Source organism: Struthio camelus, unplaced genomic scaffold, assembly GCF_040807025.1.
Source record: "Struthio camelus isolate bStrCam1 unplaced genomic scaffold, bStrCam1.hap1 HAP1_SCAFFOLD_205, whole genome shotgun sequence".
Classification (NCBI taxonomy): Eukaryota; Metazoa; Chordata; class Aves; order Struthioniformes; family Struthionidae; genus Struthio; species Struthio camelus.
In genome coordinates this window covers 9,113-36,625 of record NW_027182611.1, presented here as the reverse complement: position 1 = coordinate 36,625, position 27,513 = coordinate 9,113, and the positions used below count along the sequence as shown (strand labels likewise).

General features: G+C 71.5%; 2 protein-coding genes and 1 long non-coding RNA gene across 4 annotated transcripts; 2 read left to right on the top strand and 1 right to left on the bottom strand.

The window, feature by feature from the left end:
- The first annotated feature begins 258 nt into the window (after positions 1–258).
- On the top strand, positions 259–1,807 carry LOC138064991 (uncharacterized). 2 transcript variants are annotated; one of them, XR_011138185.1, is made up of 5 exons: positions 259–475; positions 717–842; positions 930–1,122; positions 1,307–1,456; positions 1,585–1,807. It is a non-coding gene; the product is annotated as an uncharacterized lncRNA (long non-coding RNA). The 2 variants fall into 2 exon arrangements; XR_011138184.1 differs by having other exon boundaries at positions 930–1,456.
- Positions 1,808–2,107: 300 nt separating this feature from the next.
- On the bottom strand, positions 2,108–7,800 carry LOC138064990 (ER lumen protein-retaining receptor 1). The gene is made up of 5 exons (XM_068929237.1): positions 7,648–7,800; positions 6,658–6,758; positions 6,122–6,280; positions 4,139–4,391; positions 2,108–2,717 (listed from the first exon to the last, which is right to left on the bottom strand). Exons 1-5 carry the CDS (start codon positions 7,736–7,738, stop codon positions 2,683–2,685), a joined length of 639 nt encoding a protein of 212 aa, XP_068785338.1. The 5' UTR covers positions 7,739–7,800; the 3' UTR covers positions 2,108–2,682.
- Positions 7,801–12,676: 4,876 nt separating this feature from the next.
- Positions 12,677–26,139, top strand: LOC104140477 (glutamate receptor ionotropic, NMDA 2D-like). Its single transcript, XM_068929236.1, has 12 exons — positions 12,677–12,776; positions 16,792–17,222; positions 17,790–18,382; positions 18,468–18,582; positions 19,376–19,587; positions 20,108–20,276; positions 20,532–20,685; positions 21,166–21,291; positions 21,612–21,841; positions 22,481–22,641; positions 23,301–23,488; positions 24,612–26,139. Exons 2-12 carry the CDS (start codon positions 16,815–16,817, stop codon positions 26,006–26,008), a joined length of 3,753 nt encoding a protein of 1,250 aa, XP_068785337.1. The 5' UTR covers positions 12,677–12,776; positions 16,792–16,814; the 3' UTR covers positions 26,009–26,139.
- Positions 26,140–27,513: the final 1,374 nt, after the last annotated feature.

Below are 27,513 nucleotides of genomic sequence, written 5' to 3'. Positions count from 1 at the left end.
GCCAGCCCCGGCCCGGCCCCGCCGCCCTCCGAGCCGCCCTGACCTGCCGCCCGCCGGTGACATTGTCACTGCGCATGCGCGCCGCCGCCCCGCGCATGCGCCCTCCTCCCCTCCCCCAACGGCGGCGGCGCCGGGGGGGGCGGGAAAGGGTTCGCGCGTGCGCGCGCGCCCGGGGGGGGCGGGGCCGCGCCGCGGCCAATGGGGCGTCGCCGCGCGCACGCGCAGCGTTCGCTTCGCCCCCCCCCCCACCACCACCCGCCGCCCGCCTCGCGCGCGCGCGGCTCCCTCAGGAAAAAGGCGGGAAAGGCGCCATGAGGGGCAGCGGCGCCGTGAGGGGAAGCGGCGCCCCGAGGGGCAGCGACCGCGTCCCCTGGCCCCTCCGCCGCCCTCCCCGGGGAGCCCGGGGCTCCGGCACAGTGAGGGGGGCCGAGTCTGCGGCTCCTCAGCCCTCAGCGAGCAGCTCCTCGGCTGCTCTGTGTGTGAGGGAAGATGGCGGTGGCTGGCGGGGGTGGGGGGGGGGAGGAAGGGAAGATGGCGCCAGCGCTCCCCTTTGCCTGAGGTTTGGTTAAAAAAGGGAGGGGGCGGTTCGATCCGCCGGTTCAGCAGGCGTCCTGCTCTGCGAGAGGTTATTGGGGAGCCGAGAGGGGCCCCGAGTCCCTGTCAGCACCCGCTCGGGCCTCCTCTAACTTCTTCCTTTTCTCGTCGCTTCCCCCGAGTGCCCCGAAGATCCGGTTTCCTCCGCCCGGGCTGAGGAGATGGCGCCAGGGGGGCTCGATCCTGCAGGAGGCCCAGGGGAAGAGGGTGGCGCGGTTCCTCGCTCCGTGGCACGGATGCTGGCTGGGGTGAGAGACGGAGCTGGCGGGGGGAAAGGAGGGCGGGAAGGTCTGAAACCCGCCGGCTTTGAACGCTTCTTTCATTTCTTTTTCCAGCCTGTGGTCTGCAAAGCCCTGAGGACAGCGGCCAGCGCCCGCAGGCTCACAAAAGATCGCTGAGAAAAGCAGCCCTGTGGGGAGCTGGCCGCGGCCCAGCCGCCCCAGGGCGGTCTGCTGTCAACCAGGGCCTCGACGTCCAGCTCCCAAATTAAAGTGGAAGCCTTAAATCCCTCCGGCAGGCTCGGTCCCGGTGCGGGCAGCCTCCCCTGCGGCTGGCCCGGCCTCCCACGGCGAGCCGGCATCCGTCTCGGCGCTCCGCGCGCTCCGTCCCCAGATTACTCTTGCTCGGCGCCCGTAACCCGCCGGCGCCTCCGAGCTGCGACGCGCGCCGAGCTTTGCCTGCAGGCAGGAACCGTCTGGCGCTGTTTTAACAGATGAAAGGAGGCTCGTTATCCCTGGCCGCGCGCGGCGGCGGTGCGGAACGAGGTCGCTGGCGTTGCCGCGTCCTGCCTGTTGCCTCGTGCTTTTATAGCCGCGGGAGAGCAGAGCCGAGCGGCGGCACCTTGTCCCCAAATCCCCCGGGGGTAGGAAACGGGGTCAGGCTGTTAGTGCTGCTGCGGGCAATATTGGGGAACGTGAGGGGCCTCGTTAGGTTGTTAATGAAGGGCGGGGGGTGGCTTTGACGCACGTCGCCACCTTCGTGTCTCCGCAGCTCTTCTTGCCGGTGGTCGTCGCTGGCTCCCGGAACGTGCCGGCCTCTGCCTGGGCCTCGCCGCCGCCCTCCCGCCGCTCGACCTCGGCTGCTCCCGTGAGTCGGGGCGTTTCGGGGGCCTCGACCGGCTCCGGGCGCCCGCCGGAGCCCCAGGGGTGGAAATCCCGTCCCGGAGCCGCGTCCCGGCCCCGCTGCCGCTCTCCGGCCCCTCCGCGGGCGCCCGGCTGGGCAGGGGCCGCGCGCCGCCCCGCAGAGAGGAGCGGGGAAACTGAGGCAGGCGGCGCCCCGGGCGGCCGAGCCGCTTCCCTGCGCGCGGATTGATCCCTCGGGAAGCGCCCGAGACGGGGGGGAACCCGGGCCCAGCCTCGTGCCCCCCCCCCCCCACGCCTGGCCCCCACCCCAGCCCAGAGCTGCGCCTCGCCCAGAAAAAGCGGCTTTCCCACCCCGAAACGGCGCCTTCGCCACGCGGGGAGGTGGGGGAGGCTCTCCCCCTCCCCGCAGCCAAGCGGACGCAGCACAGGAAGAACAAAGCCGGAGTCTCCTTTATTGAAGGTTGGTTTTCCCAAAAAAAAAGGCACTAATCGATTGGGGGCGGGGGGGGGGACAAAAAAAGGGGAGGGGGAAAAAAAAACCCTTTTCTGTTTCCTCGCGTTTATTTAAAGCGATGCAGGAACCAACCACCCGTTATGTACAAAACGAGAGCGGCGCCGGCTCCCTCCGAGCTCTGTGCCGCTTTTTAAAAAAAAAAAAAAAAAGAGAAAAGAACGAAGAAAGGAATAAAACTGAAAGACAGACCCTGCCCCTGCCCCCGGCGCGCTCAGCGGCCCGGGCCCTCCGGGCTCCTCCGGGCCTCTCGTTTTCCGCAGAAGGCAAAAAGCCCCTCGCCGGAGGGCGCGAAGGCCGGCGGCCGCCTGGCCGGCGCGGAGGTGTCGGCGCGAGGCCCCGCCCCGGCCTTCGTTGGGGTGAAAAAGGGGAAAACGGCGGAGGAGAGCGCGGGCGGCGGAGCGCGGCGGAGCCGGGACGCGCCTGAGGCCGGCGCCGAGGCCTTCGCCGCCTCCTCCTCCTCCTCCTCCGCGCGCGGGCGGCCCCGGGCCGGCGCTACGCAGGTAAACTCAGCTTCTTCCCCTTGAGGACTGCGAGGGAGGAGCCGGGCTGGGACCCGCGACCTGCTCAGGCACCCGCAGCCCTCCTGGGGGGCCCACCGGGGGACCCACCGCCCCCTGGGGACCCCACCGGGGACCCACGCCATCCTGGGGAGCCTATTGGAGACCCACAAGCCCACCAGGGAGCCCCCCCCAGGCACCCCCAACCCTGCCTGGGGCCTCCCACATCCCACTGGGGACCCACAATTCTGCTGGGAACCCTATCAGGGACCCCCATATCCCCCTGGGGACCCACCCCCACCCTGGGGAGCCAGCTGGGGACCCTATTGAGGACTCCCATGTTCTCCTGGGGACCCGCCAGCGCCCCGGGGAGCCCGCCGGGGAGCCCGCTGGGGACCCGCAGCCCCGCCGAGGAGCCCGCTGGGGACCCACCAGCGCCCCGGGGAGCCCGCTGGGGACCTGCAGCCCCGCTGGGGAGCCTATCGGGGACCCACCAGCACCCCGAGGAGCCCGCTGGGGACCTGCAGCCCCGCTGGGGAGCCTATCGGGGACCCACCAGCACCCTGAGGAGCCCGCCGGGGACCTGCAGCCCCGCCGGGGACCCTATCGGGGACCCGCCAGCGCCCCGAGGAGCCCGCCGGGGACCCGCAGCCCCGCCGGGGAGCCTATCGGGATCCCACCATCACCCTGAGGAGCCCGCCAGGGATCCGCAGCCCTGCTGGGGAGCCCGCCGGGGACCCGCCAGCGCCCCGAGGAGCCCGCCGGGGACCCGCCAGCGCCCCGAGGAGCCCGCCGGGGACCCGCCAGCGCCCCGAGGAGCCCGCCGGGGACCCGCCAGCGCCCCGAGGAGCCCGCCGGGGACCCGCCAGCCCCGCCGGGGACCCTATCAGGGACCCGCCAGCGCCCCGAGGAGCCTGCTGGGGACCCGCAGCCCCACCGGGGACCCTGCTGGGGACCCGCAGCCCCACCGGGGACCCTATCGGGGACCCGCCAGCGCCCCGAGGAGCCCGCTGGGGACCCGGCAGCGCCCCGAGGAGCCCGCCGGGGACCCGCAGCCCCACCGGGGACCCTATCGGGGACCTGGCAGCGCCCCGAGGAGCCCGCTGGGGACCCGCAGCCCCGCCGGGGACCCGCCAGCGCCCCGAGGAGCCCCCTGGGGACCTGCAGCCCCGCCGGGGACCCTGCTGGGGACCTGCAGCCCCGCCGGGGACCCTGCTGGGGATCCGCCAGCACCCCGGGGACCCTGCTGGGGACCCGCAGCCCCGCTGGGGACCCTGCTGGGGACCCGCCAGCACCCTGAGGAGCCTGCTGGGGACCCGCAGCCCTGCTGGGGAGCCTATCGGGGATCCGCCAGCACCCCGGGGAGCCCACCGGGGACCCGCAGCCCCGCCGGGGAGCCTACCGGGCGCCCGCCCGCCGGGGGCCCAGGCGTCCGAGCGGCCGGCCTGTACCTTTGGTGATGTACAGGTAGAAGAAGTCGCAGTAGAGCACGGTCTGCACGAGGCCGGCCACGACGGCGATGAGGTCGCAGAAGCCCTCGGCGTGGTAGCGCCACAGCCAGTTGCCCAGGTAGAGCGCCCGGTAGAGGCCCAGGGCGAACAGGTAGTGGCTGGTGATGGTCTCCGCCTCGCCCGTCTTGCTCACCAGGAAGAGCTGCGGCAGGATGGCCACCGCCTCCAGGTAGATGGAGAAGGTCCACAGGATCTGGGGGGCGGGCGGCAGCGCGTCGCGCCGGCACCGGGTGGGGACGGGGACGCGCGCCGGCGGGGACGTGCCGTGGAGGGAGACGCGCGCCACACGGGGCCCCGCCGCGAGGGGGGACGCGTGTTGGGGACGTGCCGTGGGGAGGGACGCGCGCCAGACGGGGACCGACCACCAGGGTTAACGCGTGTCGGACGGGGAGGGGGCCGCGCTGGGAAGGGGAACGCGAGCCAGATGGGCACCCGCCGCGAGAGGGGGCACCCGCCGGACGGGGCCGGGAGCCTGAGCTAGACGGGGACGGAAACGTGCTGGATGGGGACAGGGACCGGCCACGAGGCAGGACATGCCGGACAGGGACGCGCCGGACGGGGACCCGCCGCGGGGCGGGACACGCGCCGGACGGAGGCGCGCCGCCAGGCAGGATGGGGACGGGGACCTGCCGCAAAGTGGGATACGTGCTGGATGGGGACCTGGGGTGGGGCGGGACGCGCCGGACGGGGACGGGGAGCCGCCGCGAAGCGGGACACGCGCCGGACGGGGACGGGGAGCCGCCGCGAAGCGGGACACGCGCCGGACGGGGACGCGCCGGACGGGGACGGGGACCCGCCACGAAGCGGGACACGCGCCGGACGGGGACGCGCCGGATGGGGACGGGGACCCGCTGCGAAGCGGGACACGCGCCGGACGGGGACGTGCCGCGGGGTGGGACGCACCAGATGGGGACGGGGACGCGCCGTGGGGCGGGACGCACGCCGGATGGGGACAGGGACGCGCCGTGAAGCAGGACACGTGCCGGATGGGGACGCGCCGCGGGGCGGGACGCGCCGGATGGGGACGTGGACGTGCCACGAAGCGGGATGCACCAGACGGGGACACGCCACGGGGTTGGACGCGCCGGATGGGGACAGGGACGCGCCGCGAAGCGGGACACGTGCCAGACAGGGACGCGCGGGACGGGGATGTGCTGCGCAGTGGGACATGCGCTGGACGGGGACGCGCCATGGGGCGGGACGCGCCGGACGGGGACGGGGACGGGGACGCGCCGCGAAGCGGGACACGTGCCAGACAGGGACGCGCGGGACGGGGATGCGCCGCGCAGTGGGACATGCGCTGGACGGGGACACGCCACGGGGTTGGACGCGCCGGATGGGGACAGGGACGCGCCGCGAAGCGGGACACGTGCCAGACAGGGACGCGCGGGACGGGGATGTGCTGCGCAGTGGGACATGCGCTGGACGGGGACGCGCCATGGGGCGGGACGCGCCGGACGGGGACGGGGACGGGGACGCGCCGCGAAGCGGGACACGTGCCAGACAGGGACGCGCGGGACGGGGATGCGCCGCGCAGTGGGACATGCGCTGGACGGGGACGCGCCACGGGGCGGGACGCGCCGGACGGGGACGCGCCGCGAAGCGGGACACGCGCCGGACAGGGACGCGCCACGGGGCGGGACACGCCGGATGGGGACGGGGACGCGCCGCGAAGCGGGACACGCGCCGGACGGGGACGCGCCGCGGGGCGGGACACGCCGGATGGGGACGGGGACGCGCCGCGAAGCGGGACACGCGCCGGACGGGGACGCGCCGCGGGGCGGGACGTGCCGGATGGGGACGCGCCGCGGGGCGGGACGCGCCGGATGGGGACGGGGACGCGCCGCGAAGCAGGACGCGCGCCGGCCGGGGACCCGCTGGGCGGTGGGACGCGCGTCAGCCGGGGCCGGCGGCCGCCCCCACCTCGAGGGGGGTGAAGTCGTGGTTGACGAGGAAGGCGAGCAGGGCGGCGGGCGCCAGCAGGAACTCCACGCGGAAGGTGTCGTGGTTGCCGTCGTAGGTGGCCTTGAACTTGCTGTAGATGAGCCAGACGGTGGCGTAGGAACAGGCGATGTACACCACCTGGGGGGCGCCGGGTCAGGCGGGCTCCGGGAGCGCTTGTGGGGCACCGGGGGGCCGGGGCACGTGGGGGTCATCGTGGGGTGGTGCTGTGGGGCTGGGACACGGGGTCATTGGGGGCCTGCAGTACTGTGGGGCTGGGGGGACACAGGAGTCGCCCTGGGGCTGCCGTGGGCTCCCTGTGGGACGAGGTGGGGCTGCCACGGGGCGCCGTGGGGCTGGGACACGCAGGGGGCTCTCCGGGGTGCGGTGGGTCCTGGTGGGGCTGCCGGGGGTCCCGGGGGGTGCAGTGGGGTGCCGTGGGGCTGCCGGGGGTCCCGGGGGGTGCAGTGGGGCGCCGGGGGTCCCGGGGGGCGCAGTGGGGCGCCGTGGGGCGGTACCTTCATGGCGGTGTTGTAGAGGGAGATGAAGTTGGTGAGCAGGTCGAGGTAGCGGGTGGTGAAGACCAGGGCGAACAGGGCCTGGCTCTTCCCCGAGATCCCTGGGGCGGGGGGGGGGGGACGGGCTGGGGGGCGGCCAGGGGCGGCCCCCCCCTGCCCCACGGCGGCCCCCCCTGCCCCACGGTGGCCCCCAGGGCCTCCCCCTGCCCCCTAGCTGTCCCTACCCCCTCCCACCCCCCCCAGCCGGGTCCCCTGCCCCCCGACACCACCCCCCCCAGTCCCCGGCCCCATAACCGCCCCCCACCACCTCCCACCCCCCCCAGCCAGGTCTCCTGCCCCCTAACACCCTCTCGGGGCCTCCTGCCCCCCCCTCGCTGGGTCCCCGGCCCCATAACCGCCCCCCACCACCTCCCACCCCCCCCAGCCAGGCCTCCTGCCCCCCCGCTGGGTCCCCGGCCCCATAACCGCCCCCTGCCCCCTCCCACCCCCCCCAGCCAGGCCTCCTGCCCCCCAACACCCCCCGGGGCCTCCTGCCCCCCCCCCGCTGGGTCCCCGGCCCCATAACCGCCCCCTGCCCCCTCCCACCCCCCCCAGCAAGGCCTTCTGCCCCCCCTGTCAGGTCCCCGGCCCCATAACCGCCCCCTGCCCCCTCCCACCCCGCCCCCAGCCAGGCCTCCTGCCCCCCAACACCCCCCGGGGCCTCCTGCCCCCCCCCGCTGGGTCCCCGGCCCCATAACCGCCCCCCGCCACCTCCCACCCCCCCCAGCCAGGCCTCCTGCCCCCCCTGCCAGGTCCCCGGCCCCATAACCGCCCCCTGCCCCCTCCCACCCCCCCCCCAGCCAGGCCTCCTGCCCCCCAACACCCCCCGGGGCCTCCTGCCCCCCCCCCGCTGGGTCCGCGGCCCCCGGCGGCAGGCCTGGCGCCCCCCCGCGCGGCGCGGCCCCCGATGGCCGGGGGGGCCCGGGGGGGGCCCGGGGGGCCGGGCGGTACCTGCGCAGGAGCGGGAGCGCCAGACCTTGAGCAGCAGGATGAGCAGCGCCAGCAGGTGCGACAGGTCCCCCAAGAACCTGAAGGGGTTCATGGCGGCGGCGGCGGCACCGGCCGGGGGGGGCGGTACCGACCCGGGGGGGGGCGGCCCCGGCCTCGGCCCCGCCCCGCGGCCCCGGCCCCGCCCCGCGGCCCGGGAGGGCCCCGCCGCCGGCCCCGCCCCCGCCAGGGCCCTCGTGTCCGCCTGCCCCTCCCCCCGCCCGAGGGGCCCCGGCGTCTGGCTCCCCCCACGCGAGGGACCCGGCGTCTGGCTCGCTCCCACGAGAGGGCCCTGGCATCCGCCCCCTCCCCCCACGAGGGGCCCTGGCGTCCGGCTCCCCCCACCACGAGGGGCCCTGGCGTCCGGCTCCCCCCCCCCACGCGAGGGGCCCCGGCGTCCGGCTCCCCCCACACGAGGGACCCGGCGTCTGGCTCGCTCCCACGTGAGGGGCCCTGGTGTCCGGCTCCCCCCCCGCCACGAGGGGCCCCGGCGTCCGGCTCCCCCCTGTCCCCCACGAGAGTCCCGGCATCTGGGCCGCTTGGTGGGGAGGGTGGTATCTGGGGGGGGCTGCGCTGTGGGGTCGGTGGTGTCTGGGGGTATTTGGGGTGTGTATGGGGAGGGCTGGGGGGTATGTAGGGTGCGTGGGGGGCGTTTAGGGGTGAGCTGTGGGGTACCTAGAGCCTTTGGGGGGGTTTAGGGGGTTGGTGGTATTTAGGTCTGGGGGTATTTAGGGGGGGTCTGGGGGTGTTTAGGGGTGAACTCTGGGGTGCCTAGGGGCTTTAGGGGGTGTTTAAGGGGTTGGGGGTATTTGGGTCTGGGGGTGTTTGGGGGTCTGGGGGTGTTTGGGGGAGCTGTGGGATGTGCGGGGGTATTTGGGGATCGAGAGGCTGTTTGGGGGGAGCTGTGGAGTGTTTAGGGGGCTGGGGGGGCCTGGGGGTATTTGGGGGGGAGCTGGGGGCATTGGGGGCTGTGCAGTGAGTCGGGGGTCTGGGGGGGAGTCGGGGGGGCTGGGGTGTGCGGTGAACACGGGCCGGGCCCGCGAACACGGCTCCCCCGCCGGGGACCCAGGCGTCCGGCTGCAGCGCTGGCACCGTGCGGGCCCCCCGGCTCGCAGGGGGTCTGCGCGGGGGTCTGCGTGTGCGAGTACAGCAGCACGCGTGTGTGCGCACAGGCGTCCACTTGTACAGGCTGTGCGTGTGCACGTGTGCGTACAAGAGCACACGTGTGTGTGCAGAGCGCGTGTGTGCACACAGACGTCCGCCTGTGCAGGCCGTGAGTGTGCGTGTGTGTGTACAGGAGCGCACGTGTGTGCAGTGTGTGTGCACAGACATCCACATGTGCAGGCTGTGCACGTGCGTGTGTGTGTACAGGGGCACGCGTGTGTGCGCAGAGCTGTGCGTGCAGAGCGTATGTGTGCGCACAGACGTCCGCCTGTGCAGGCCGTGAGTGTGCGTGTACAGGCGCACGTGTGTGTGCAGGGTGCATGTGTATGTGCAGACATCTGCCTGTGCCGGCTGTGTGTGTGTGTTTACAGGCACATGTGTGTGTGCAGGGCACATGTGTGTGTGTTGGCGGCTGCCTGTGCAGGCTCTGTGTGTGCGTGTGCGTGTGTGCGTGTGTGTGTGTACAGGAGCGTGTGTGTGTGCAGGGCATGTGTAGACGTCTGCCTGTGCAGGCTGTGCGTGTGTGTGTGTACAGGAGCACGTGTGTGTGCGGGACGCGTGTAGACGTCTGCCTGTGTGTGTGTGTGTGTGTGTGTACAGGAGCACGTGTGTGTGCAGGGCGTGTGTGTGTGTGTGTGCAGATGTCCACCTGTGCAGGCCGGGTGGAGGGTGTCTGCAGTGTGCGCCTGTGTGCAGGACTGTGCAAGCCGTGTGTGTGTGCGTGTGAGTGTGTGTGTGCAAGGAGCGTGCGTGTGTGCAGAGCCGGGTGTGCGGGGGGGGGGGTACGCGCAGGGGCTGTGTGCGTGCCGGCTGCGGGTGTCTGTCTGGCTGTAGCGATCCGCTGTGAATCTTAATGACCTGTGTGAGGTGCGCGGGGTGCGCGTGTGCGCCTGTGATGCTGGGGGGGGGGGTCGCGCTGGCCCCACACCAGGGTGGGGGGGGAATCCAGTCCCGGGGGGGGGTCTCGATCCCCGTGCCAGGGGCTGGAGCGAGTGCTTGGGGGGGGTCTTAGTGCTGCAGGGGTGTCTCAGGGCTGGGGGTGTCGGGGGGGCGGGTCCCGGTGCGGGGGGGGGGTGGTTCCCGGTGCCGGGGGCGGTGCCGGGGGTTCTGGTGCCCGGGGGGGTCCCGGTGCCTGGGGGGGGGGGGTTGGTTCCTGGTGCCGGGGGCGGTGTCGGGGGTCCCGGTGGTGGTGTCGGGGGGGGTGGTTCCCGGGGGGGGGTCCCTGTGCCGGGGGGGCGGTTCCCGGTGCCGGGGGCGGCGCCGGGGGTCCCGGTGGTGGTGGTGTCGGGGGGGGGGGTGGTTCCCGGGGGCGGTGCCGGGGGGGGGTCCCGGTGCCCGGGGGGGGCGGTTCCCGGTGCCGGGGGCGGTGCCGGGGGTCCCGGTGCCGGGGGGGGGTGGTTCCCGGGGGCGGTGCCGGGGGGGGTCCCGGTGCCGGGGGCGGCGCCAGGGCGGTGCCGGTGCCGGTGCCGGTGCCGCGGTCCGGGCGCCCCGGCGGTGGTGGCGGCGGTGGCAGCGGCGGGGACCGCGAGCAGGTGAGCGGCGGGGCCGGGCGGTGCGACACCCGGACACGCACAACCGCACGCGCGGGACCCCGCACCGCGGCACCGGCTCCGCGCGCCGCAACACCCGCTGGCACCGCCGTGCTGGGACAGGCGGACACAGGCGCGTCCCGCAGGCAGCCCCGGCGACATGCGCTTGTGCCCGCCTGCGGTCGGGGGACATAGAGGACACGCGTGCACCCGCCTGCACACACGCAAACACACAGTCCGACACGCACACAGTCAGACACATGCACAGTCGCGCACACTCGCGCTCCCGGGCACTCGGGCCCCATTAGTATTCTGCAAGCGGCGCCGGGTGCTGCAGGGTGCGGGGGGTGGCGGGGAGGGACTGGGAGCACTGGGGGGGCCCGGGGGGTGCCGGGAGGGGACTGGGAGTACTGGGACAGGACTGGGGAGGCTGGGAGGGGACTGGGAGCACTGGGACGGGACTGGGGATGTTGGGATGGGACTGGGGGTGCTGGGACAGGACTGGGGGTGCCAGGAGAGGATTGGGAGCAGTGGGACAGGACTGGGGAGGCTGGGAGGGGACTGGGGGTACTGGGATGGGACTGGGGGTGCTGGGACAGGACTGGGGAGGCTGGGACAGGACTGGGGGTGCTGGGATGGGACTGGGGGTGCCAGGATGGGACTGGGGGTGCTGGGACAGGACTGGGAGCACTGGGACAGGACTGGGGAGGCTGGGAGAGGACTGGGAGCACTGGGACGGGACTGGGGATGTTGGGATGGGACTGGGGGTGCTGGGACAGGACTGGGGGTGCCAGGAGGGGACTGGGAGCAGTGGGACAGGACTGGGGAGGCTGGGAGAGGACTGGGGGCCCAGGGATGGGACTGGGGGTGCTGGGATGGGACTGGGGGCACTGGGAAGTCACTTGGGGGGCAATGGGATAGAACTAGGTGTACTGGGACCCACCTGGGGACACTGGGACGGGACTGGGAGCACTGGGACAGGACTGGGGGTTCCTTGTTGCCCAAACGGGGTGCGTTGGGGAGCCGGGAGAGTTGGAGATGCCGAGGGCGTTGGGGACACTGGGGGGCACTGGGGAGACTGGGGGACCCCGGCGTCCGCCCCCCCCCCCCACGCTCTGTCCCTCCCCCAGGTGCGGCCCAGCCCGGCGTCACCCCGGCCGGCGGCCTGTTTCTGTCTGCTCATCCCCCGCTGTCCCCTGCTGTCACCCGTCCCCCCGCATCCCCCCCGCTGTCCCCTTCATCCCCCTGCTGTCACCCGTCCCCCCGCCCGCATCCCCCCACTGTCTCCTGCTGTCACCCATCCTCCCGCATCCTTCTGCTGCCCCCAGCCGTCACCCGTCCCCCCCCCTGTCCCCCACTGTTCCCGTCATCCCCCCGCGTCTCCCCACTGTCCCCTGCTGTCCCCCATCTTCCCCCGTCCCCCTGCTGTCCCCAGCCGTCCCCCGTCCCCCCCACTGTCCCCGTCATCCCCCCGCGTCTCCCCACTGTCCCCTGCTGTCCCCCATCTTCCCCTGTCCCCCTGCTGTCCCCAGCTGTCCCCCGTCCCCCCCACTGTCCCCGTCATCCCCCTGCATCTCCCCACTGTCCCCTGCTGTCCCCATCATCTCCCCGCTGTCCCCTGCCATCCCGTCCCCCCGCATCCCCTGCTGTCCCCTGTTGTCCCCCTGCCCCCCCTGCATCCCCCTGTTGTCCCTGTTATCCCCCTGCTGTCGCCTGTCCCCCCTGCGTCCCCCCGCTGTCCCCTGCTGTCACTGTCATCGCCCCGCTGTCCCCGTCATTCCCCTGCTCTCCCCTGCCATCACCTGACCCCCCCGCATCCCCCCCACTGTCCCCTGCTGCCACCCGACCCCCCTCTGTCCCCTGCTGTCCCCTGTCATCCCCCGCATCCCCCCCGCCCCACTTCTGTCCCCTTCCTCCCCGCTGTCTCCCGTCCCCCCACTGTCCCCATCATCCCCACGTCCCCTTGCTGTCCCCTGTTGTCCCCCTGTCCTCCCCGCCTCCCCCCGCTGTCCCCCGCCCACCCCTCTGTCCCCTGCCCACCCCCGTCCCTCTGCTGTCCCCCCCCCACATCGCTTCTCTCCCTCCGTCCGTGCCTCCTTGCTGTTCTCCCTCTCCCTCTCCCGTCCCCAAACCCTCTTTCCCACCCTCCCTCCGTCCGCATCCCTCTGTCCTGCGTCCTCTCCCCATCCTGCCGGCCCCACCTCTCCCTCCCGCCATCCCCACGTCCTCCCTCGCCCTCCGTCCGGCCCGCCACGTCCCCAACCCCCCGCCCCCGTCCCCCCGCTCCGCTCGGCCGGGACCCCCGTGCCGGGGCCGCCCCCGTCGCCCGCTGGGGCCGGCAGCCCCCGCGCAGCCGGGGCCGAGATGAGGCAGGGCCCCCGGGAGCAGAGTGCGGCCGAGGTAGGTACCGCGGGGTGCTGCCGGCCGGGGGACACAGCTTTGTCACCCGCCGGGGCATGGGGTGCTGCCAGGTGGGGACATGGGTTTGTCACCTGCCGGGGCATGGGGTGCTGCCAGGTGGGGGACGCGGGTTTGTCACGCACTGCCAGGGTGCGGAGTGCTGCTAGATGGGGGACACGGGTTTGTCACCCGCCACTGGGGCGCGGGGTGCTGTTGACCAGGGGACACGGATTTGTCAACCACTGCCGGGGTGCTGCTGGCCAGGGGAAACGGATTTGTCACCCGCCACCGGGGTGCGGGGTGCTGCCAGGTGGCGGACGCAGGTTTGTCACCCACTGAGGAGGGCATGGGGTACTGCTGACTGGGGGACACGGGTTTGTCACCCGCCGAGATGGGCACTCTGCCCCATGCCCACGTCACCCGGCAAACACTGAGTCACGGCGAGAAGGGACTTACTCAAGGTCACTAACGGGCTGGGGAAGGAAGGACCCAGGCGTCCGGGCTGCCAGCGCCCCCCTCCCCCCTGCCGCTAGAGCTGGAGCCGGGCAGGGGACCCAGGCGTCCCCCGGGGAGAACCCGGGTGTCCGGGCTCCTCTCCCTCCGTGTCACCTTTCCCCCTTGCTGCGGCGCGGTGTGACTGTCGGGTGTGCGGGAAGCCCTCCCTGCAGGCTTGTGCCAGGGCGCGCGGATGCAGGCGTCCGGCTGCATGGGGGGCTCGCCCCCGGCGCGGGCAGCGGCGCGCCGGTGCGGATGTGCGTCGGTCTGGCTGTGCGGTGTTGCTCTGGTCTGGCTGTGCAGACAGCCTCCCGCGCCCCTTGCCACCCCCCTGCTCGCGGCGCGCACGGCACGTCTGCCTGTCCCTGCCGACTCCGTCTGGGGTGTCTGCGTCAGCCGGTGCCCCGCGGCAGCACCGGCAGGATCTGTCCACGGGTCCCGGCACCCGCGGCAGTGCGCCTGCCCCTGCCTGTCTGGGCTCTGCCGGCTGGAGGTTTTGTCAGGCTGCAGCGCAGCGGGGGTTGGCTGCGGCCGCCGGTGTGGGACCCCCTCCCCCCCCCCCCCGTTGCTGCCCCGGGGCTGCATCACCGCGCTCTGCAGTCACCCGGACACCTGGGTCCCGCAGCCTCTCCTGTGCTCACCTCCAAGGTCGCCCTGCTCCCGGACAGCCGGGCTGGCCGGATCGACCCCCTGATGGGGCTCCCAGACCCCCCTCCACCCGCCACCATTGGCTCCGGGGTCCTGGAGGCTGCGCGGGTGTGGAGATGGGTGAAATTACACCCGCTGCAGGCACAGGTGCTCATGCAGCTGGGGCCGCGGTCTCTCCCTGCCAGTGCAGCTGCCCTGTGCACCTCCCCGATGGGGCACTGCATCTCGGGTGGCTGTAGCCTTCCTCGTCCGCCTGTGCGTCAGGGAGAACTGCCTGCACCCCCTGCAGCACACCGCTTGCGAGGATCATACTGGGCCAACAAACACACGCAGGGCCTCATGCGCGCAACAAAGCGCAGGTCAGCGTCAGCCAGAGCCGGCTGTATCTAAGGGCCTGCTCGGTGTTTGTGCCTCACAACATCTGTGGGGACAACCCCGTGCTGCCTGCAGTGCCTTCTGCCTGCTGCACCGAGGGTGTCTGTAAGGACTACACCAAGTCGGGAACAGCGTTCAACAGCTACACCTGGAAACAGGTTTTCAGGCTGCCACACGGCAGCCGGCCGCAGCTGCCACCTGCGCCCAGTACGCTCTGATTGTACCTGCATATCCTTGTGTGGCGGCTGGTCGCGTCCCCTGCGCTCTCCGCTCGTGGTGTGCGTGCAGTCAGGCGTTGCTGGTGGTGCCCGCGCGCAAGCCTCCTCGCCGGTGCCCACACCCGCTCACAACCGACCTCATGCAGTCACACACCCTTCCTTGGACATCCAGCTGTCTGGGCGCAGGTACCCCCATCCGTTCCTGCTGTCCCCCCCCGGCTGTAGCACCTGTAGGATGGTGGGACTGTGCACGTCCCCAGCGCTGCCGCCAGACAGGGACACCGCCACCACCACCCTCACGCGGTGCCCCCAACACCCACCGTCCCGCCGCCCTCCCCACCCAGCAGAACCCCCCCAGCACCCCACAGCCATCTGCCTGTCCGCGTTCCCGCTGCCTGCTCCGACTGACCCTTCCCCGGCACGTTTCACCTGTCTGCCGGCTCCCAGCCTGACGCTGCCGCAACCAGCCTTGCCGCCTGTGCCCCCTCCTCCCTGCCTGTTGGTTTGGCTGCCTGTTCCCTGCCTGCTCTTTCTCCTCTCCGCCTGCCTCTGCCTGTTGCCTTGTCCGCCTGTGCCCTGCCTGCCCCTCTCCCCCCGCCTGCCTCCACCTGTTGATTTCCCTGCCTGCCTCCCGGCTGCCCCTCTTCCCCCGCCTGTCTCCGCCTGTTGCTTTGTCCGCCGCCCCCCCCAGGGCTACGCGCCTGTTGCCCCCCGGCAGCCGCGTCCCCCCGCCGCGCCGCCAGCGAGCGCCGGAACGAGACAGGGAGAAATGAAAGAGAGAAGGACAAAGCGTCGCGGCGGGGAGGTGCCAGCGGGGGGGCCCGGACGCCTGGGTCCCCTCCTGCGGGGGAGGGGGGTAGAGTGGGGACGCCGGGATCCCGTCCCCTGCCGCGGGGGGGCTGTGGGGCCGCGCGCTGGCGCGTGCCGGCGTTTCCTGGCGTGTGCCGGTCTCTGCTGGTGTTTTCTGCTGCGTGTTGGATGCTGCTAAGCGTGTCCTGGTGTGTGCCAGCGTGTGCTGGTCTTTGCTGGCATGTCTTGGCATGTGCCGGTGTGCTCTGGTGCGTGCCGGCACGCGTTGGCGTGTCCTGGTGGGGCCCTGGCGTGTGCCAGTGTGTGCTGGCGTGTGCTAGTGTGTGCCAGCACGTGCTGGCGTGTCCTGGTGGGCCCTGGCGTGTGCCAGTGTGTGCTGGCGTGTCCTGGTGGGCCCTGGCGTGTGCTAGTGTGTGCCAGCACGTGCTGGCGTGTCCTGGTGGGCCCTGGCGTGTGCCAGTGTGTGCTGGCGTGTGCTAGTGTGTGCCAGTGTGTGCTGGCGTGTCCTGGTGGGCCCTGGCGTGTGCCAGTGTGTGCTGGCGTGTGCTAGTGTGTGCCAGCACGTGCTGGCGTGTCCTGGTGGGCCCTGGCGTGTGCCAGTGTGTGCTGGCGTGTGCTAGTGTGTGCCAGCACGTGCTGGCGTGTCCTGGTGGGCCCTGGCGTGTGCCAGTGTGTGCTGGCGTGTACTAGTGTGTGCCAGCACGTGCTGGCGTGTCCTGGTGGGCCCTGGCGTGTGCCAGTGTGTGCTGGCGTGTACTAGTGTGTGCTGGCGTGTCCTGGTGGGCCCTGGCGTGTGCTAGTGTGTGCTGGCGTGTGCTAGTGTGTGCCAGTGTGTGCTGGCGTGTCCTGGTGGGCCCTGGCGTGTGCCAGTGTGTGCTGGCGTGTACTAGTGTGTGCCAGTGTGTGCTGGCGTGTCCTGGTGGGGCCCTGGCGTGTGCCAGCATGTGCTGGCGTGTACTAGTGTGTGCCAGCACGTGCTGGCGTGTCCTGGTGGGGCCCTGGCGTGTGCCGGTGTGTGTTGGCGTGTCCTGGCGTGTGCCAGCGTGTACTGGCATGGCTGAGGCTTGGGGCGGGCAGCTCCGACTCTCAGTGCTCGAGTGTTTCTATTCCGGGTTAACGAGCCCCTTCGGTAACGAGGCTTCACGGCCCTGCCCCCGCCCTGCGCCTGGGGGGGACTGGGGCGAACTGGGAGGACTGGGAGGAGAGGAGGAAACGGGGACGGTGGGGGAAGCGTAGGGGAGACAGGGGGGACTGGGGGGACTGGGGAGAAGTGGGAGGGAATGGGGGAACTGGGAGGACTGGGGGAGCTGGGAGGAGGGGGGGAGATGGGGGAGCAGGGGGCGCCCTGGGGCCCTGGGGAGAACTGGGAAGGGACGGGGGAGCTGGGGGGAACAGGAGGGAACTGGGGGGACTGGGAGGCGCTGGGGGGCCTGGGCCGGGCGCTGACGCTGTCTCCCGCGGCGGCGCAGGCGGAGCGCGCAGCGGCTGCGAGATGAGCCCGCGCCCGGGCGGCCCCATCGCGACGATGCTCTTCGCCCTGGCCCTGGCCTGCGCCAGCCCCTTCCTGGAGCCGCGGCCCGAGGCGCCCCGGGCCCTCAACGTCGCCATCATCTTCAGCGGCGCCTCCTACGGCCCCGAGAGCGCCCGCTTCGCCCCCGCCGCCTTCCGCGGCTTCTCCCTGGAGGTGAACCCCGTGGCGGTGCTGCTCAACGACACCAACCCCCGGAGCCTCATCGTGCGCCTCTGCGACGTCCTCTCCTCGCTGCGCATCCACGGCGTCGTCTTCGAGGACGACACGCGCTCCGAGGCCGTGGCCCAGATCCTCGACTTCATCTCGGCCCAGACCTCGGTGCCCATCATCGGCATCAACGGCGGCTCCGCCATCGTCCTCACGCCCAAGGTGCGCCGGGCTCCCCGGCGGTCCCCAGCCCCGCCCCAGCGATCCCCAACCCAACCCAAACTGTCCCCAGCCCAACTCCCACTCACCAGCCCAACCCAGACTGTCCACGTCCATCCCCAACCCAACTCAAACTGTCCCCAGCCCAACCCAAGCTGTCCCCAACCCAACTCCAACTCACCAGCCCAACCCAAACTGTCCCCATCCATCCCCAACCCAACCCAAACTGTCCCCAACCATCTCCAACCCAACTCAAAGCATCCCCAACCGACCCCAGTCCAACCCCAGCTGTCCCCAACCATCCCCAACCCAACCCCAGCTCACCAGCCGCTCCCCGTGCCACCTAGCTGTCTCCAACCCAACCCCAGCTATCCCCAGAAGTCCACAGCTGTCCCCAACCCAACCACAGTTCACCTACCCAACCCCAGCTGTGCCCTGCTGCTGCCTGACCCGCCTGTCCCGCAGCCAGCCCACCGCTGCGTGTTCCCAGCGCCGTTGCCTCCCGGTCCCCGCCCCGCTCTGCCCTGGCCCCGTGCCACTGCCAGCCTCAGCACCTCCCTCCTTCCCCAGGAAAAGGGCTCGACCTTCCTGCAGCTGGGCTCCTCCACGGAGCAGCAGCTCCAGGTGATCTTCGAGGTGCTGGAGGAGTACGACTGGACAGCCTTCGCCGTCGTCACCACCCTCTTCCCCGGCTACGAGGACTTTGTGGACTACGTGGAGGTGCTCACCGACAGCAGCTTCATCGGCTGGGAGCACCGGGGCGTCCTCACCCTCAACCTCACCGACGACCCCGAGGGCTCGCGGCTCAAGCGCCAGCTCCGGGAGATCAGCGCCCAGATCCGCCTGCTCTACTGCTCCCGGGAGGAGGCGGAGGCCATCTTCCGGGCGGCCCAGGAAGCCGGCCTCACCGGGCCCGGCTACATCTGGTTCATGGTGGGCACCAACCTGGGCGGCACCGACTACCTGCCGGAGCACCTGCCCGTGGGGCTGTTCACGGTGTTGTCAGCCGGCTGGCGCGACGACCTGCACCACCGGGTGCACAACGGCGTGGCCATCGTGGCCAAGGGCGCCGAGGCGCTCTTCCGCGACTACGGCTTCATCCCCGAGTTCAACAACGACTGCCGGGCCCCCAACATGACCCAGATCAACGACAACCTGCACCGGTGAGCGGGGCGCCCCCGGGGCACCACAGGCCACAGCGGGGAGGCAGCCGGTGACCCCCGTCCCGTCCCACTGTCTCATCTTCAGCTACTTCATGAACGTCACCTGGGGGCAGAAGGACTTCTCCTTTAACGAGGACGGGTACCTCATCAACCCCTCGCTGGTCGTCATCTCTCTCAACAAGGAGCGGAGCTGGGAGGTGGTGAGTGTGTCCCCCACCCTCCGCCTGTCCCCTGCTCCTCCAACGCTGTCTCACCCCCAAGACGGCACCTGCTGGCAGGTGCGTGTCTCGGCCGCGCCACGGTGTCCCGGAGGGTTGTGCTGAGGTCTGGTTGTGCCGTGTGTCTGCTCATGTTGATGTCCGGTCGCGGCAACGTCTGGTTGCGGCGAGATACCCCCCGGGGTGCCCGTCTGGTCGTCGTGGTGTTTGTCATTCCAGTCACGGTGACGTCTGGCTGTTCGTCTGGTGGCGCTGGCTGCTCTCAGCCTCGTTGCCAGGCCGGGTCCCCCGGGGCTGGCGGCAGCATCTGGCGGCGGCGGCGCGTGAGCTGCGGGTGCCGGCGGTGTCTCCCTGCCCCTGGTTGCCATGTCGCGCTGCTGTCTTGCGGTGAAACGCGTCCAGGGGCGGCGGTAATGCCTGCCTGGTCACGCTGACATCTCCTGTCTCGTTGCGATGACACCCCTTGGGACGCTCCTCGCTCCGCTGCCCCCGCCAACGTCTTTCCCCAAGGAAGGGGGAAAGTCACCCCCATCACGGTGTCTGTCCGTTTGCTTGTCCCCCCTGGGGACTGTGTGTTGCTCCTCAGTGTTGGTCTCTCCGACTGTAGGGGTGTCTGAGACCACGATTGTACACGTCCCTCAGTCTGGTCACAGTGACATCGGTCTGACCATGAGCAGTGTGGCACAGGCACCATCCGCCTGCCCGGTGCCACCACATCTGCCTGTGGGTGTGGCTGTAGCTACAGCCACCAGCGCTTGTCTCGCCCCGGGGCCAGGTGGGGAGCTGGGAGCACCAGATCCTGCGGATGAAGTACCCGGTGTGGTCGCGCTACGGCAAGTTCCTGCAGCCGGTGGACGACGACCAGCACCTCATGGTGGCGACGCTGGAGGAACGGCCCTTCGTCATCGTGGAGAACGTCGACCCGGCCACCGGCACCTGCATCCGCGACTCCGTGCCCTGCCGCAAGCAGCTCAACCGCACCGACAGGTTGGCACGGCCCCGCGCCGCCCGCTCCCAGGGCACCCGGTGCCAGCGGCTGCCCCCGCATGTGCCCCAGCGGCTGCAAGCTTCCCCCAGAAATGCCCCGGGGTCTGCGAGCTTCCCCCACAGTGTCCCAGGGGCTGCCAGCTTCCCCTAGGGGCTGCAAGCTTCCCCCCAGAAGTGCCCTGAGGGCTGTGAGCTTCCTCCACAGTGTCCCAGGGGCTGCCAGCTTCCCCTAGAAGTGCCCTAGGGGCTGTGAGCTTCTCCGAAAAGTGCCCTGAAGGCTGTGAATTTCCCCCCTAAAATGCCTCGGGGCTGCAGTCTTCCCCCAAAAGTGCCCCGGGGGCTGTGAGCTTCCCCTCAAATGCCCCAAGGTCTGCAAACTTCCCCCCGCAAATGCCCCCTGGGCTGTGAGCTTCCTCACAGAAGTGCTCTGGGGGGTCTGTGAGCTCCCCACGTGGTGCCCCGGGGCCGGGAGCGGCCCGGCGGCGCCCCGGTGCAGCGGTGCCACGGGCCGTGCTCGCAGCCGCCCCGCGGAGCCGGTGCTCTTCGAGAAGAAGTGCTGCAAGGGCTTCTGCATCGACATCCTCAAGCGCCTGGCGCGCACCGTGGGCTTCACCTACGACCTCTACCTGGTCACCAACGGCAAGCACGGCAAGAAGATCGACGGCGTCTGGAACGGCATGATCGGAGAGGTGGGCCCGAGGGGCCCCGGCGTCCGGGAACCATCCCAGGGAGCACGGGGGACCCTGGCGTCCGGGAACCGCCCTGGGGAGCACGGGGGACCCGGTGTCCGGGATCCACCCTGTGGCCCCACCCACTGCTGGCCCCGCCTCCTTTCACCCGCTTTCCCCGCCCCAGCTGCTGCTTGGCTCCGCCCTGCACTGACCCTGCCCTTTCATTGGCTGCTCGGCCTGGGCCCCGCCCCCCCTCGCCGGCCCCACCCGCAGGTGTTCTACCGCCGGGCCGACATGGCCATCGGCTCGCTGACCATCAACGAGGAGCGCTCCGAGATCGTCGACTTCTCCGTGCCATTCGTGGAGACCGGCATCAGCGTCATGGTGTCGCGCAGCAACGGCACCGTCTCCCCCTCCGCCTTCCTGGGTACGGCGTGGGGACCCGGGTGGCTGGGGGGACACAAGCGGCCGGGTGGATACAGGCGGCTGGGGGGACACAGGCACCTGGGGAGACAGGCATCCAGGGGGACACGGGCATCCTGGGAGTTACAGGCGTCCAGGGGAGACACAGGCATCCAGGGAGACACAATTGTCTGGGGAGTTACAGGTGTCTGGGGAGACACAGGTATCTGGGGAGTTACAGGCATCCAGGGAGAGACAGGCATCTGGGGGGGACACAGGCATCCAGGGAGACACAGGTGTCCAGGGGGTTAACGGGTGTCTAGAGAGAGAGGTATCCAGGGAGACACAGGTATCTGGGGAGTTACAGGTGTCCAGGGAGATACAGGCATCCAGGGGGGACACAGGTGTCCAGGGAGACACAGGAATCTGGGGAGTTACAGGCATCCAGGAGGGACACAGGCATCTGAGGGAGACAAAGGCATCCGAGTGACGCGGGTGCCCGCAGAGCCCTACAGCCCGGCTGTCTGGGTGATGATGTTCGTCATGTGCCTCACGGTTGTGGCCGTCACCGTCTTCATCTTTGAGTACTTCAGCCCCGTGGGCTACAACCGGAGCCTGGCCGCCGGCAAGCGTGAGTGCCACCTGCCCGCCCTCAGGTGTCCCTGGGGATGGGACAGGGTGGGGGGACAAAGGGGGGACGCAGGGCGACTGGGGGAGGTGCCACAACCCTGTCCCCAGGCATGGGCAGCTCCATATTCACAGTTGGTGTCCCCAGGGGCCCTGGGGGTGACACTGAGACCCACGGGGACACGGTGGCTGTGTCCCCAGGCGCAGGTGGCTCCAAGTTCACCATCGGCAAGTCCATCTGGCTGCTCTGGGTGTGGGTGTCACCTGGGGGTGACGCAGGGGTGACGCGGGGACCCACGGGGTGACACGGCCGCCTGTCCCCAGGCGCGGGCGGCTCCAAGTTCACCATCGGCAAGTCCATCTGGCTGCTCTGGGCCCTGGTGTTCAACAACTCGGTGCCGGTGGAGAACCCCAAGGGCACCACCAGCAAGATCATGGTGCTGGTCTGGGCCTTCTTCGCCGTCATCTTCCTCGCCAGCTACACCGCCAACCTGGCCGCCTTCATGATCCAGGAGGAGTACGTGGACACCGTGTCGGGGCTCAGCGACCGCAAGGTACCCCGCCCCACACACGCCTCACACGGACCCGCACACGTCACACGGACCCCCTGTGCGTCACACGGTCCCAAACGGCGTCACCCGTATGGCACACAGACCGACACGTGTCACACAGTCTCACATGCCTCATGGGGCCTCACACATGTCACGCGTTGTGGGGGGCTGGTGGGTGCCGTGGGGCGCCGCGGGAGGCGGTGGGTGCCGTGGGGCGGCGCGGGTGGGGTGGGTGCTGAGGCGCGGGGCAGTTCCAGCGCCCGCAGGAGCAGTACCCGTGGGGTGGGCGGGTGCCGTGGGGTGCCGTGGGGCGGCGCGGGGGGCGGTGGGTGCCGTGGGGCGCCGTGGGGCGGGGCGGGTGGGGCGGGTGCTGAGGCGCGGGGCAGTTCCAGCGCCCGCAGGAGCAGTACCCGCGGGGTGGGCGGGTGCCGTGGGGTGCCGTGGGGCGGCGCGGGGGGCGGTGGGTGCCGTGGGGCGCCGTGGGGCGGGGCGGGTGGGGCGGGTGCTGAGGCGCGGGGCAGTTCCAGCGCCCGCAGGAGCAGTACCCGCGGGGTGGGCGGGTGCCGTGGGGTGCCGTGGGGCGGCGCGGGGGGCGGTGGGTGCCGTGGGGCGCCGTGGGGCGGGTGCTGAGGCGCGGGGCAGTTCCAGCGCCCGCAGGAGCAGTACCCGCCGCTGAAGTTCGGGACGGTGCCCAACGGCAGCACGGAGAAGAACATCCGCAGCAACTACCCCGACATGCACAGCTACATGGTGCGCTACAACCAGCGCGGCGTGGAGGACGCCCTGCACCACCTCAAGACGGGGTGCGCCCGCCGGGGGCGGGGCCTAGGGGGAAGGGGTGGGGCCTGGAACAAGTGGGTGGGGCCAAGGAACAAAGGGGTGGGGCCTGGAATTGGGTGGGGCCTGGAGCGTGGTGGGGGTGGGGCTTGGGGAAAAGGGGGTGGAGCCATAGGGAAGAGGGGAGTGGCCACAGTGGTGAGGAGCGGCCTATCCAATGGATGGGGCTGGAGGAAGAGGAGTGGGGCTGTGGGTGTGGGGCCTGACCAATGGGGGCAGGGCCAGGGGAATGGAGGTGGGGCTGGGGCTGTGGGGCGGGGTCTGGCCCATGGGGGTGGGGCCTGGGGGTGGGGTGGGGCCAGGGGAATAGAGGTGGGGTGGGGCCTGTCCCATAGGGGCCTGGCCAGGGGAATGGGTCAGGGCTAGGGGATGGAGGTGGGGCGGGGCCTGTCCCATCGGGGCGTGGCCTGGGGAATGGGGTGGGGTCGTGGGATGGATGGAGGTGGGGCGGGGCCTGTCCCATGGGGGCGGAGTCTGGGGAATGGGGTGGGGCCTGGACATAGGGCTGGGGCAAGGCCAGAGGGGGTGCCTGGGAGCTGGGGGCGGGGCTGCGGTGAGGAGGGGCGGGGCCTGGGCCAGGGGGGCGGGGCTGAGCCCCACGCACGTGCCCCCCCCCCCCCCCCAGGAAGCTGGACGCCTTCATCTACGACGCGGCGGTGCTCAACTACATGGCGCGCAAGGACGAGGGCTGCAAGCTGGTGACCATCGGCTCGGGCAAGGTGTTCGCCACCACGGGCTACGGCATCGCCCTGCAGAAGGGCTCGCGCTGGAAGCGGCCCGTCGACCTGGCCCTGCTCCAGTTCCTCGGCGACGGTGGGTGCCGCGCGCGCCCGCCCGCACACCCGCCCGCACACCCGGCGCGCTCGCGGCGCCCTGTGGCCTCTGTGTGTGTGTGTCCTTACCGTTGTGTGACCTCTGTGTGTGCGTTTCTACCACGGTACAGCCTGTGTGTGTGTACTGCCATACAACCTGTGTGTGTGTGTGTGTGTACCACCGTTTGACCTGTATGAATGTTCCACCATACATCCTGTGCGTGTGTGCATACCACCATACTGCCTGTGTGTACCACCATACAGCCTTTGTGTGTGCGTGCATACCACCGTACAACCTGCGTGTGCATACCACATGACCTGTGCCTGTGTGCATACCGCCATACAACCTGTGTGTGTATGTGCGCGCACCACCATGCGATCTGTGTGTGTACCACCATACAAGCGGTGTGTGTGCGTACCCCCATACAACCTGTATGTGTGTTTGCACTGCCATACCTGTCCGTACCGCCATATGAACTCTGCGTGTGTGCACACCACCATACAACCGGTGGGTGCGCACATACCGCCATACAACCTGTGTGTGTACAGCCATACAGGCTCTGTGTATATGCATACCCTCATACACTATATGAGTGGGTGTACCACCATACAACCTATGCGTTTGTACAACCATACAACCCGTAAGGGTGCGCCACCATACAACCTTTTTATCTACCCCCATACCACCGGTGTGTGCATGCGCGTGTAAAGCAACATGCGGCCTGTGTGCCTGAACGACCATAAAACCTCCGTGTGTGTGTGTACCATCCCACAACCTGTGTGTATGACCATATGAGCCATGTGCCTGTGTATTGCTATACAACATGCGTGTGTGTGTGTGTGTCTGTACCATCATACCGCCTGTGTGTCTCCCTGTGCGTGTGTACCACTGTGGCTGTGTGTGTGTCATATGTCCCTAAGTGCACGTGTGGCATCCCAGTGTGTGGTCATGGGTGTGTGTGTGTGTGTGTGTGTGTACACCCACACCTGGGTCCCTCACTGGGGGAGGGTACAGCCAGCCACCAGGTCCCCACGGTGGTGGGGACAGCCGGACGCCGGGGCCCCTCGCTGCGGGGCGGGGGCGGCCGGACGCCGGGGCCCCTGTGTGGACGCGGTGCCCGCAGACGAGATCGAGATGCTGGAGCGCCTGTGGCTCTCGGGGATCTGCCACAACGACAAGATCGAGGTGATGAGCAGCAAGCTGGACATCGACAACATGGCCGGCGTCTTCTACATGCTGCTGGTGGCCATGGGGCTGAGCCTGCTGGTCTTCGCCTGGGAGCACCTGGTGCACTGGAAGCTGCGGCACTGCCTGGGCGCCCCCGGCCGCCTCCACTTCCTGCTCGCCTTCAGCAGGGTACGGGGACCTGGGGACACGGGGACACGGGGCCTGGGGACACGGGGACCTGGGGACACGGGGACGTGGGGACACGGGGACACGGGGACGTGGGGACGTGGGGAGCACCTGGTGCACTGGAAGCTGCGGCACTGCCTGGGCGCCCCCGGCCGCCTCCACTTCCTGCTCGCCTTCAGCAGGGTACGGGGACCTGGGGACACGGGGACGTGGGGACACGGGGACCTGGGGACACGGGGACACGGGGATGTGGGGACACGGGGACGTGGGGACGTGGGGAGCACCTGGTGCACTGGAAGCTGCGGCACTGCCTGGGCGCCCCCGGCCACCTCCACTTCCTGCTCGCCTTCAGCAGGGTACGGGGACCTGGGGACACGGGGACACGGGGCCTGGGGACACGGGGACATGGGGACACGGGGACACGGGGACGTGGGGACGTGGGGAGCACCTGGTGCACTGGAAGCTGCGGCACTGCCTGGGCGCCCCCGGCCGCCTCCACTTCCTGCTCGCCTTCAGCAGGGTACGGGGACCTGGGGACACGGGGACGTGGGGACACGGGGACGTGGGGACACGGGGACCTGGGGACACGGGGACACGGGGACGTGGGGACATGGGGACATGGGGACACGGGGACGTGGGGAGCACCTGGTGCACTGGAAGCTGCGGCACTGCCTGGGCGCCCCCGGCCGCCTCCACTTCCTGCTCGCCTTCAGCAGGGTACGGGGACGTGGGGACACGGGGACACGGGGCCTGGGGACACGGGGACCTGGGGACACGGGGACACGGGGACGTGGGGACATGGGGACACGGGGACGTGGGGACGCGGGGACGTGGGGACATGGGGACACGGGGACGTGGGGACGTGGGGAGCACCTGGTGCACTGGAAGCTGCGGCACTGCCTGGGCGCCCCCGGCCGCCTCCACTTCCTGCTCGCCTTCAGCAGGGTACGGGGACCTGGGGACACGGGGCCTGGGGACATGGGGACACGGGGACACGGGGACGTGGGGACACGGGGACGCGGGGACAGGGTTGGGGATACAGGGACAGGGCAAGGACTGAGATGGAGATATGGGGACAGGCCACAGGGACGACAATACGGGGACATGGCAGGGACCGGGATGGGGACACGGGGACAGGGACAGGACACGGGCATGGGGAGAGGATGAGAGGGGGACACGGGGGCACAACAGCGGCTGGGATGAGGACACGGGGCCGGGACACAGGGATATGGGACGGGACGGGGACACGGGGACACAGGGCTGGGGACAGGACGTGGGGACGGGGACAGGACGCAGGGGTGGGGATGGGACACGGGGACACAGAAGCCGGGGACAAGACGGGGGGCAGGGACGGGACACAGGGACGGGCAGGGGGATGCAGGGGGGGGCCGGGCGAAGGGGCCGGCTGGCGCCAGCCGTCGCCGCGTGCCACCGCGTCGCCGCGTGCCACCGCGTCCCCGTCCGCAGGGCATGTACAGCTGCTGCGGCGGCGAGGAGGCGCCGGGCCCGGCCCCGCAGCCGCTGCCCGCCGCGGGGGGCTACGGGGCGCGCGGGACGCCGGCGGGGACGCCGCCGGCGCCGCCCGCCCTGCCCACGCCGCCCCGCGAGCGCCGCCCGCCCGAGCGCTGGCGGCCCGGCCGCAGCCCGCCGGCCCGGCGCGCCGCCGCCGAGCGCCTGGGCCCCCGCGGCGAGGCCCTGCACCGCTTCTACGGCCCCATGGAGCCGCAGGGGCTGGCGGGGCCGCGCTCGCCGCCCGCCCGCGAGCCGCCCGCGCCCGCCTGGCCCCGGCGCTCGCTGCGCGGCCTCTGCGAGAGCCTGCAGGGCCCCGAGGCGCCGGGCGCCTACGCCCGCCTGGCCTACGAGGACGAGCGGACGCCGCCGCCGCCGGCGCCGCCCCGCGAGCGGCCCCGGCGGCCCCGGTGGGCCGAGGCCGACCCCGAAGCCCAGCCGCTGCTGCGCCCGCCGCGCGCCCACGCCTGCCGCGGCCTCCACCACCACCACCACCACCACCACCACCACCACCACCACCACCCGCCGCCGCCGCCGCCGCCCTGGGGCCGCTGCGCCGAGCTCTCCGACTCGGAGTCGGAGGGCGCCGAACCGCCCGGCGCCCCCAGCCCGCCGCCGGCCCCCGGCGAGCCCCACGCCTGCTGGTTCGCCCCCGCCGACTACTTCTGCACGGTGCCGGGCCGGGAGCGCTGCGCCGCCACCGCCACGCCGCCGCCGCGCTACTGGTCGGCGGAGAAGCTGGCGCCGTGTCCCAGCTGCCAGCAGCGGCCCGGCGCCGCCGCCGCCGAGGCCCTGGGCTACCGGAGCTGCTCCGAGGAGCGGCTGGAGTGGCGGCGGGACTGGGAGCACCGGCGCTGCGGCCCCCACGGCTGCCTGGCGCCCCGGGGCTGCCGCCACCGGCCCCCCGGAGCGACGCCGCCGCCGGGGCGGCCCCGACAGGCGGCCTGCGAGCTGGGGCTGCCGCCGGCCTCACGCAGCCTCGAGGACCTGAGCTGCGGCGGCCGCTGGGGAGCCTGGGCCCCGGCGCCCGCCCGGCCCCGGCGCGCCGCCGAGCTGGGCGCCCGCCGCGGCTCCGCCCACTTCTCCAGCCTCGAGTCCGAGGTATGACGCGCCGGGACGCGCGCGGCCTTCGCGGGGGACGCCGCGGCGCCTCGTCTACGAGG

What these genes read in the sequence shown, in the direction of transcription:
- LOC138064990 (XM_068929237.1), bottom strand. Translation starts at nt 7,738, where the DNA reads ATGAACCCCTTCAGGTTCTTGGGGGACCTGTCGCACCTGCTGGCGCTG. An exon ending in TCTACAACACCGCCATGAAG is followed by an intron (nt 6,281 to 6,657) that starts GTACCGCCCCAC and finishes GGCGCCCCCCAG; the next exon opens with GTGGTGTACATCGCCTGTTC. An exon ending in CTACCTGTACATCACCAAAG is followed by an intron (nt 2,718 to 4,138) that starts GTACAGGCCGGC and finishes CCTCCCTCGCAG; the next exon opens with TCCTCAAGGGGAAGAAGCTG.
- LOC104140477 (XM_068929236.1), top strand. Translation starts at nt 16,815, where the DNA reads ATGAGCCCGCGCCCGGGCGGCCCCATCGCGACGATGCTCTTCGCCCTG. An exon ending in CGGGGCTCAGCGACCGCAAG is followed by an intron (nt 21,842 to 22,480) that starts GTACCCCGCCCC and finishes GGCGCGGGGCAG; the next exon opens with TTCCAGCGCCCGCAGGAGCA. An exon ending in GCTCCAGTTCCTCGGCGACG is followed by an intron (nt 23,489 to 24,611) that starts GTGGGTGCCGCG and finishes CGGTGCCCGCAG; the next exon opens with ACGAGATCGAGATGCTGGAG.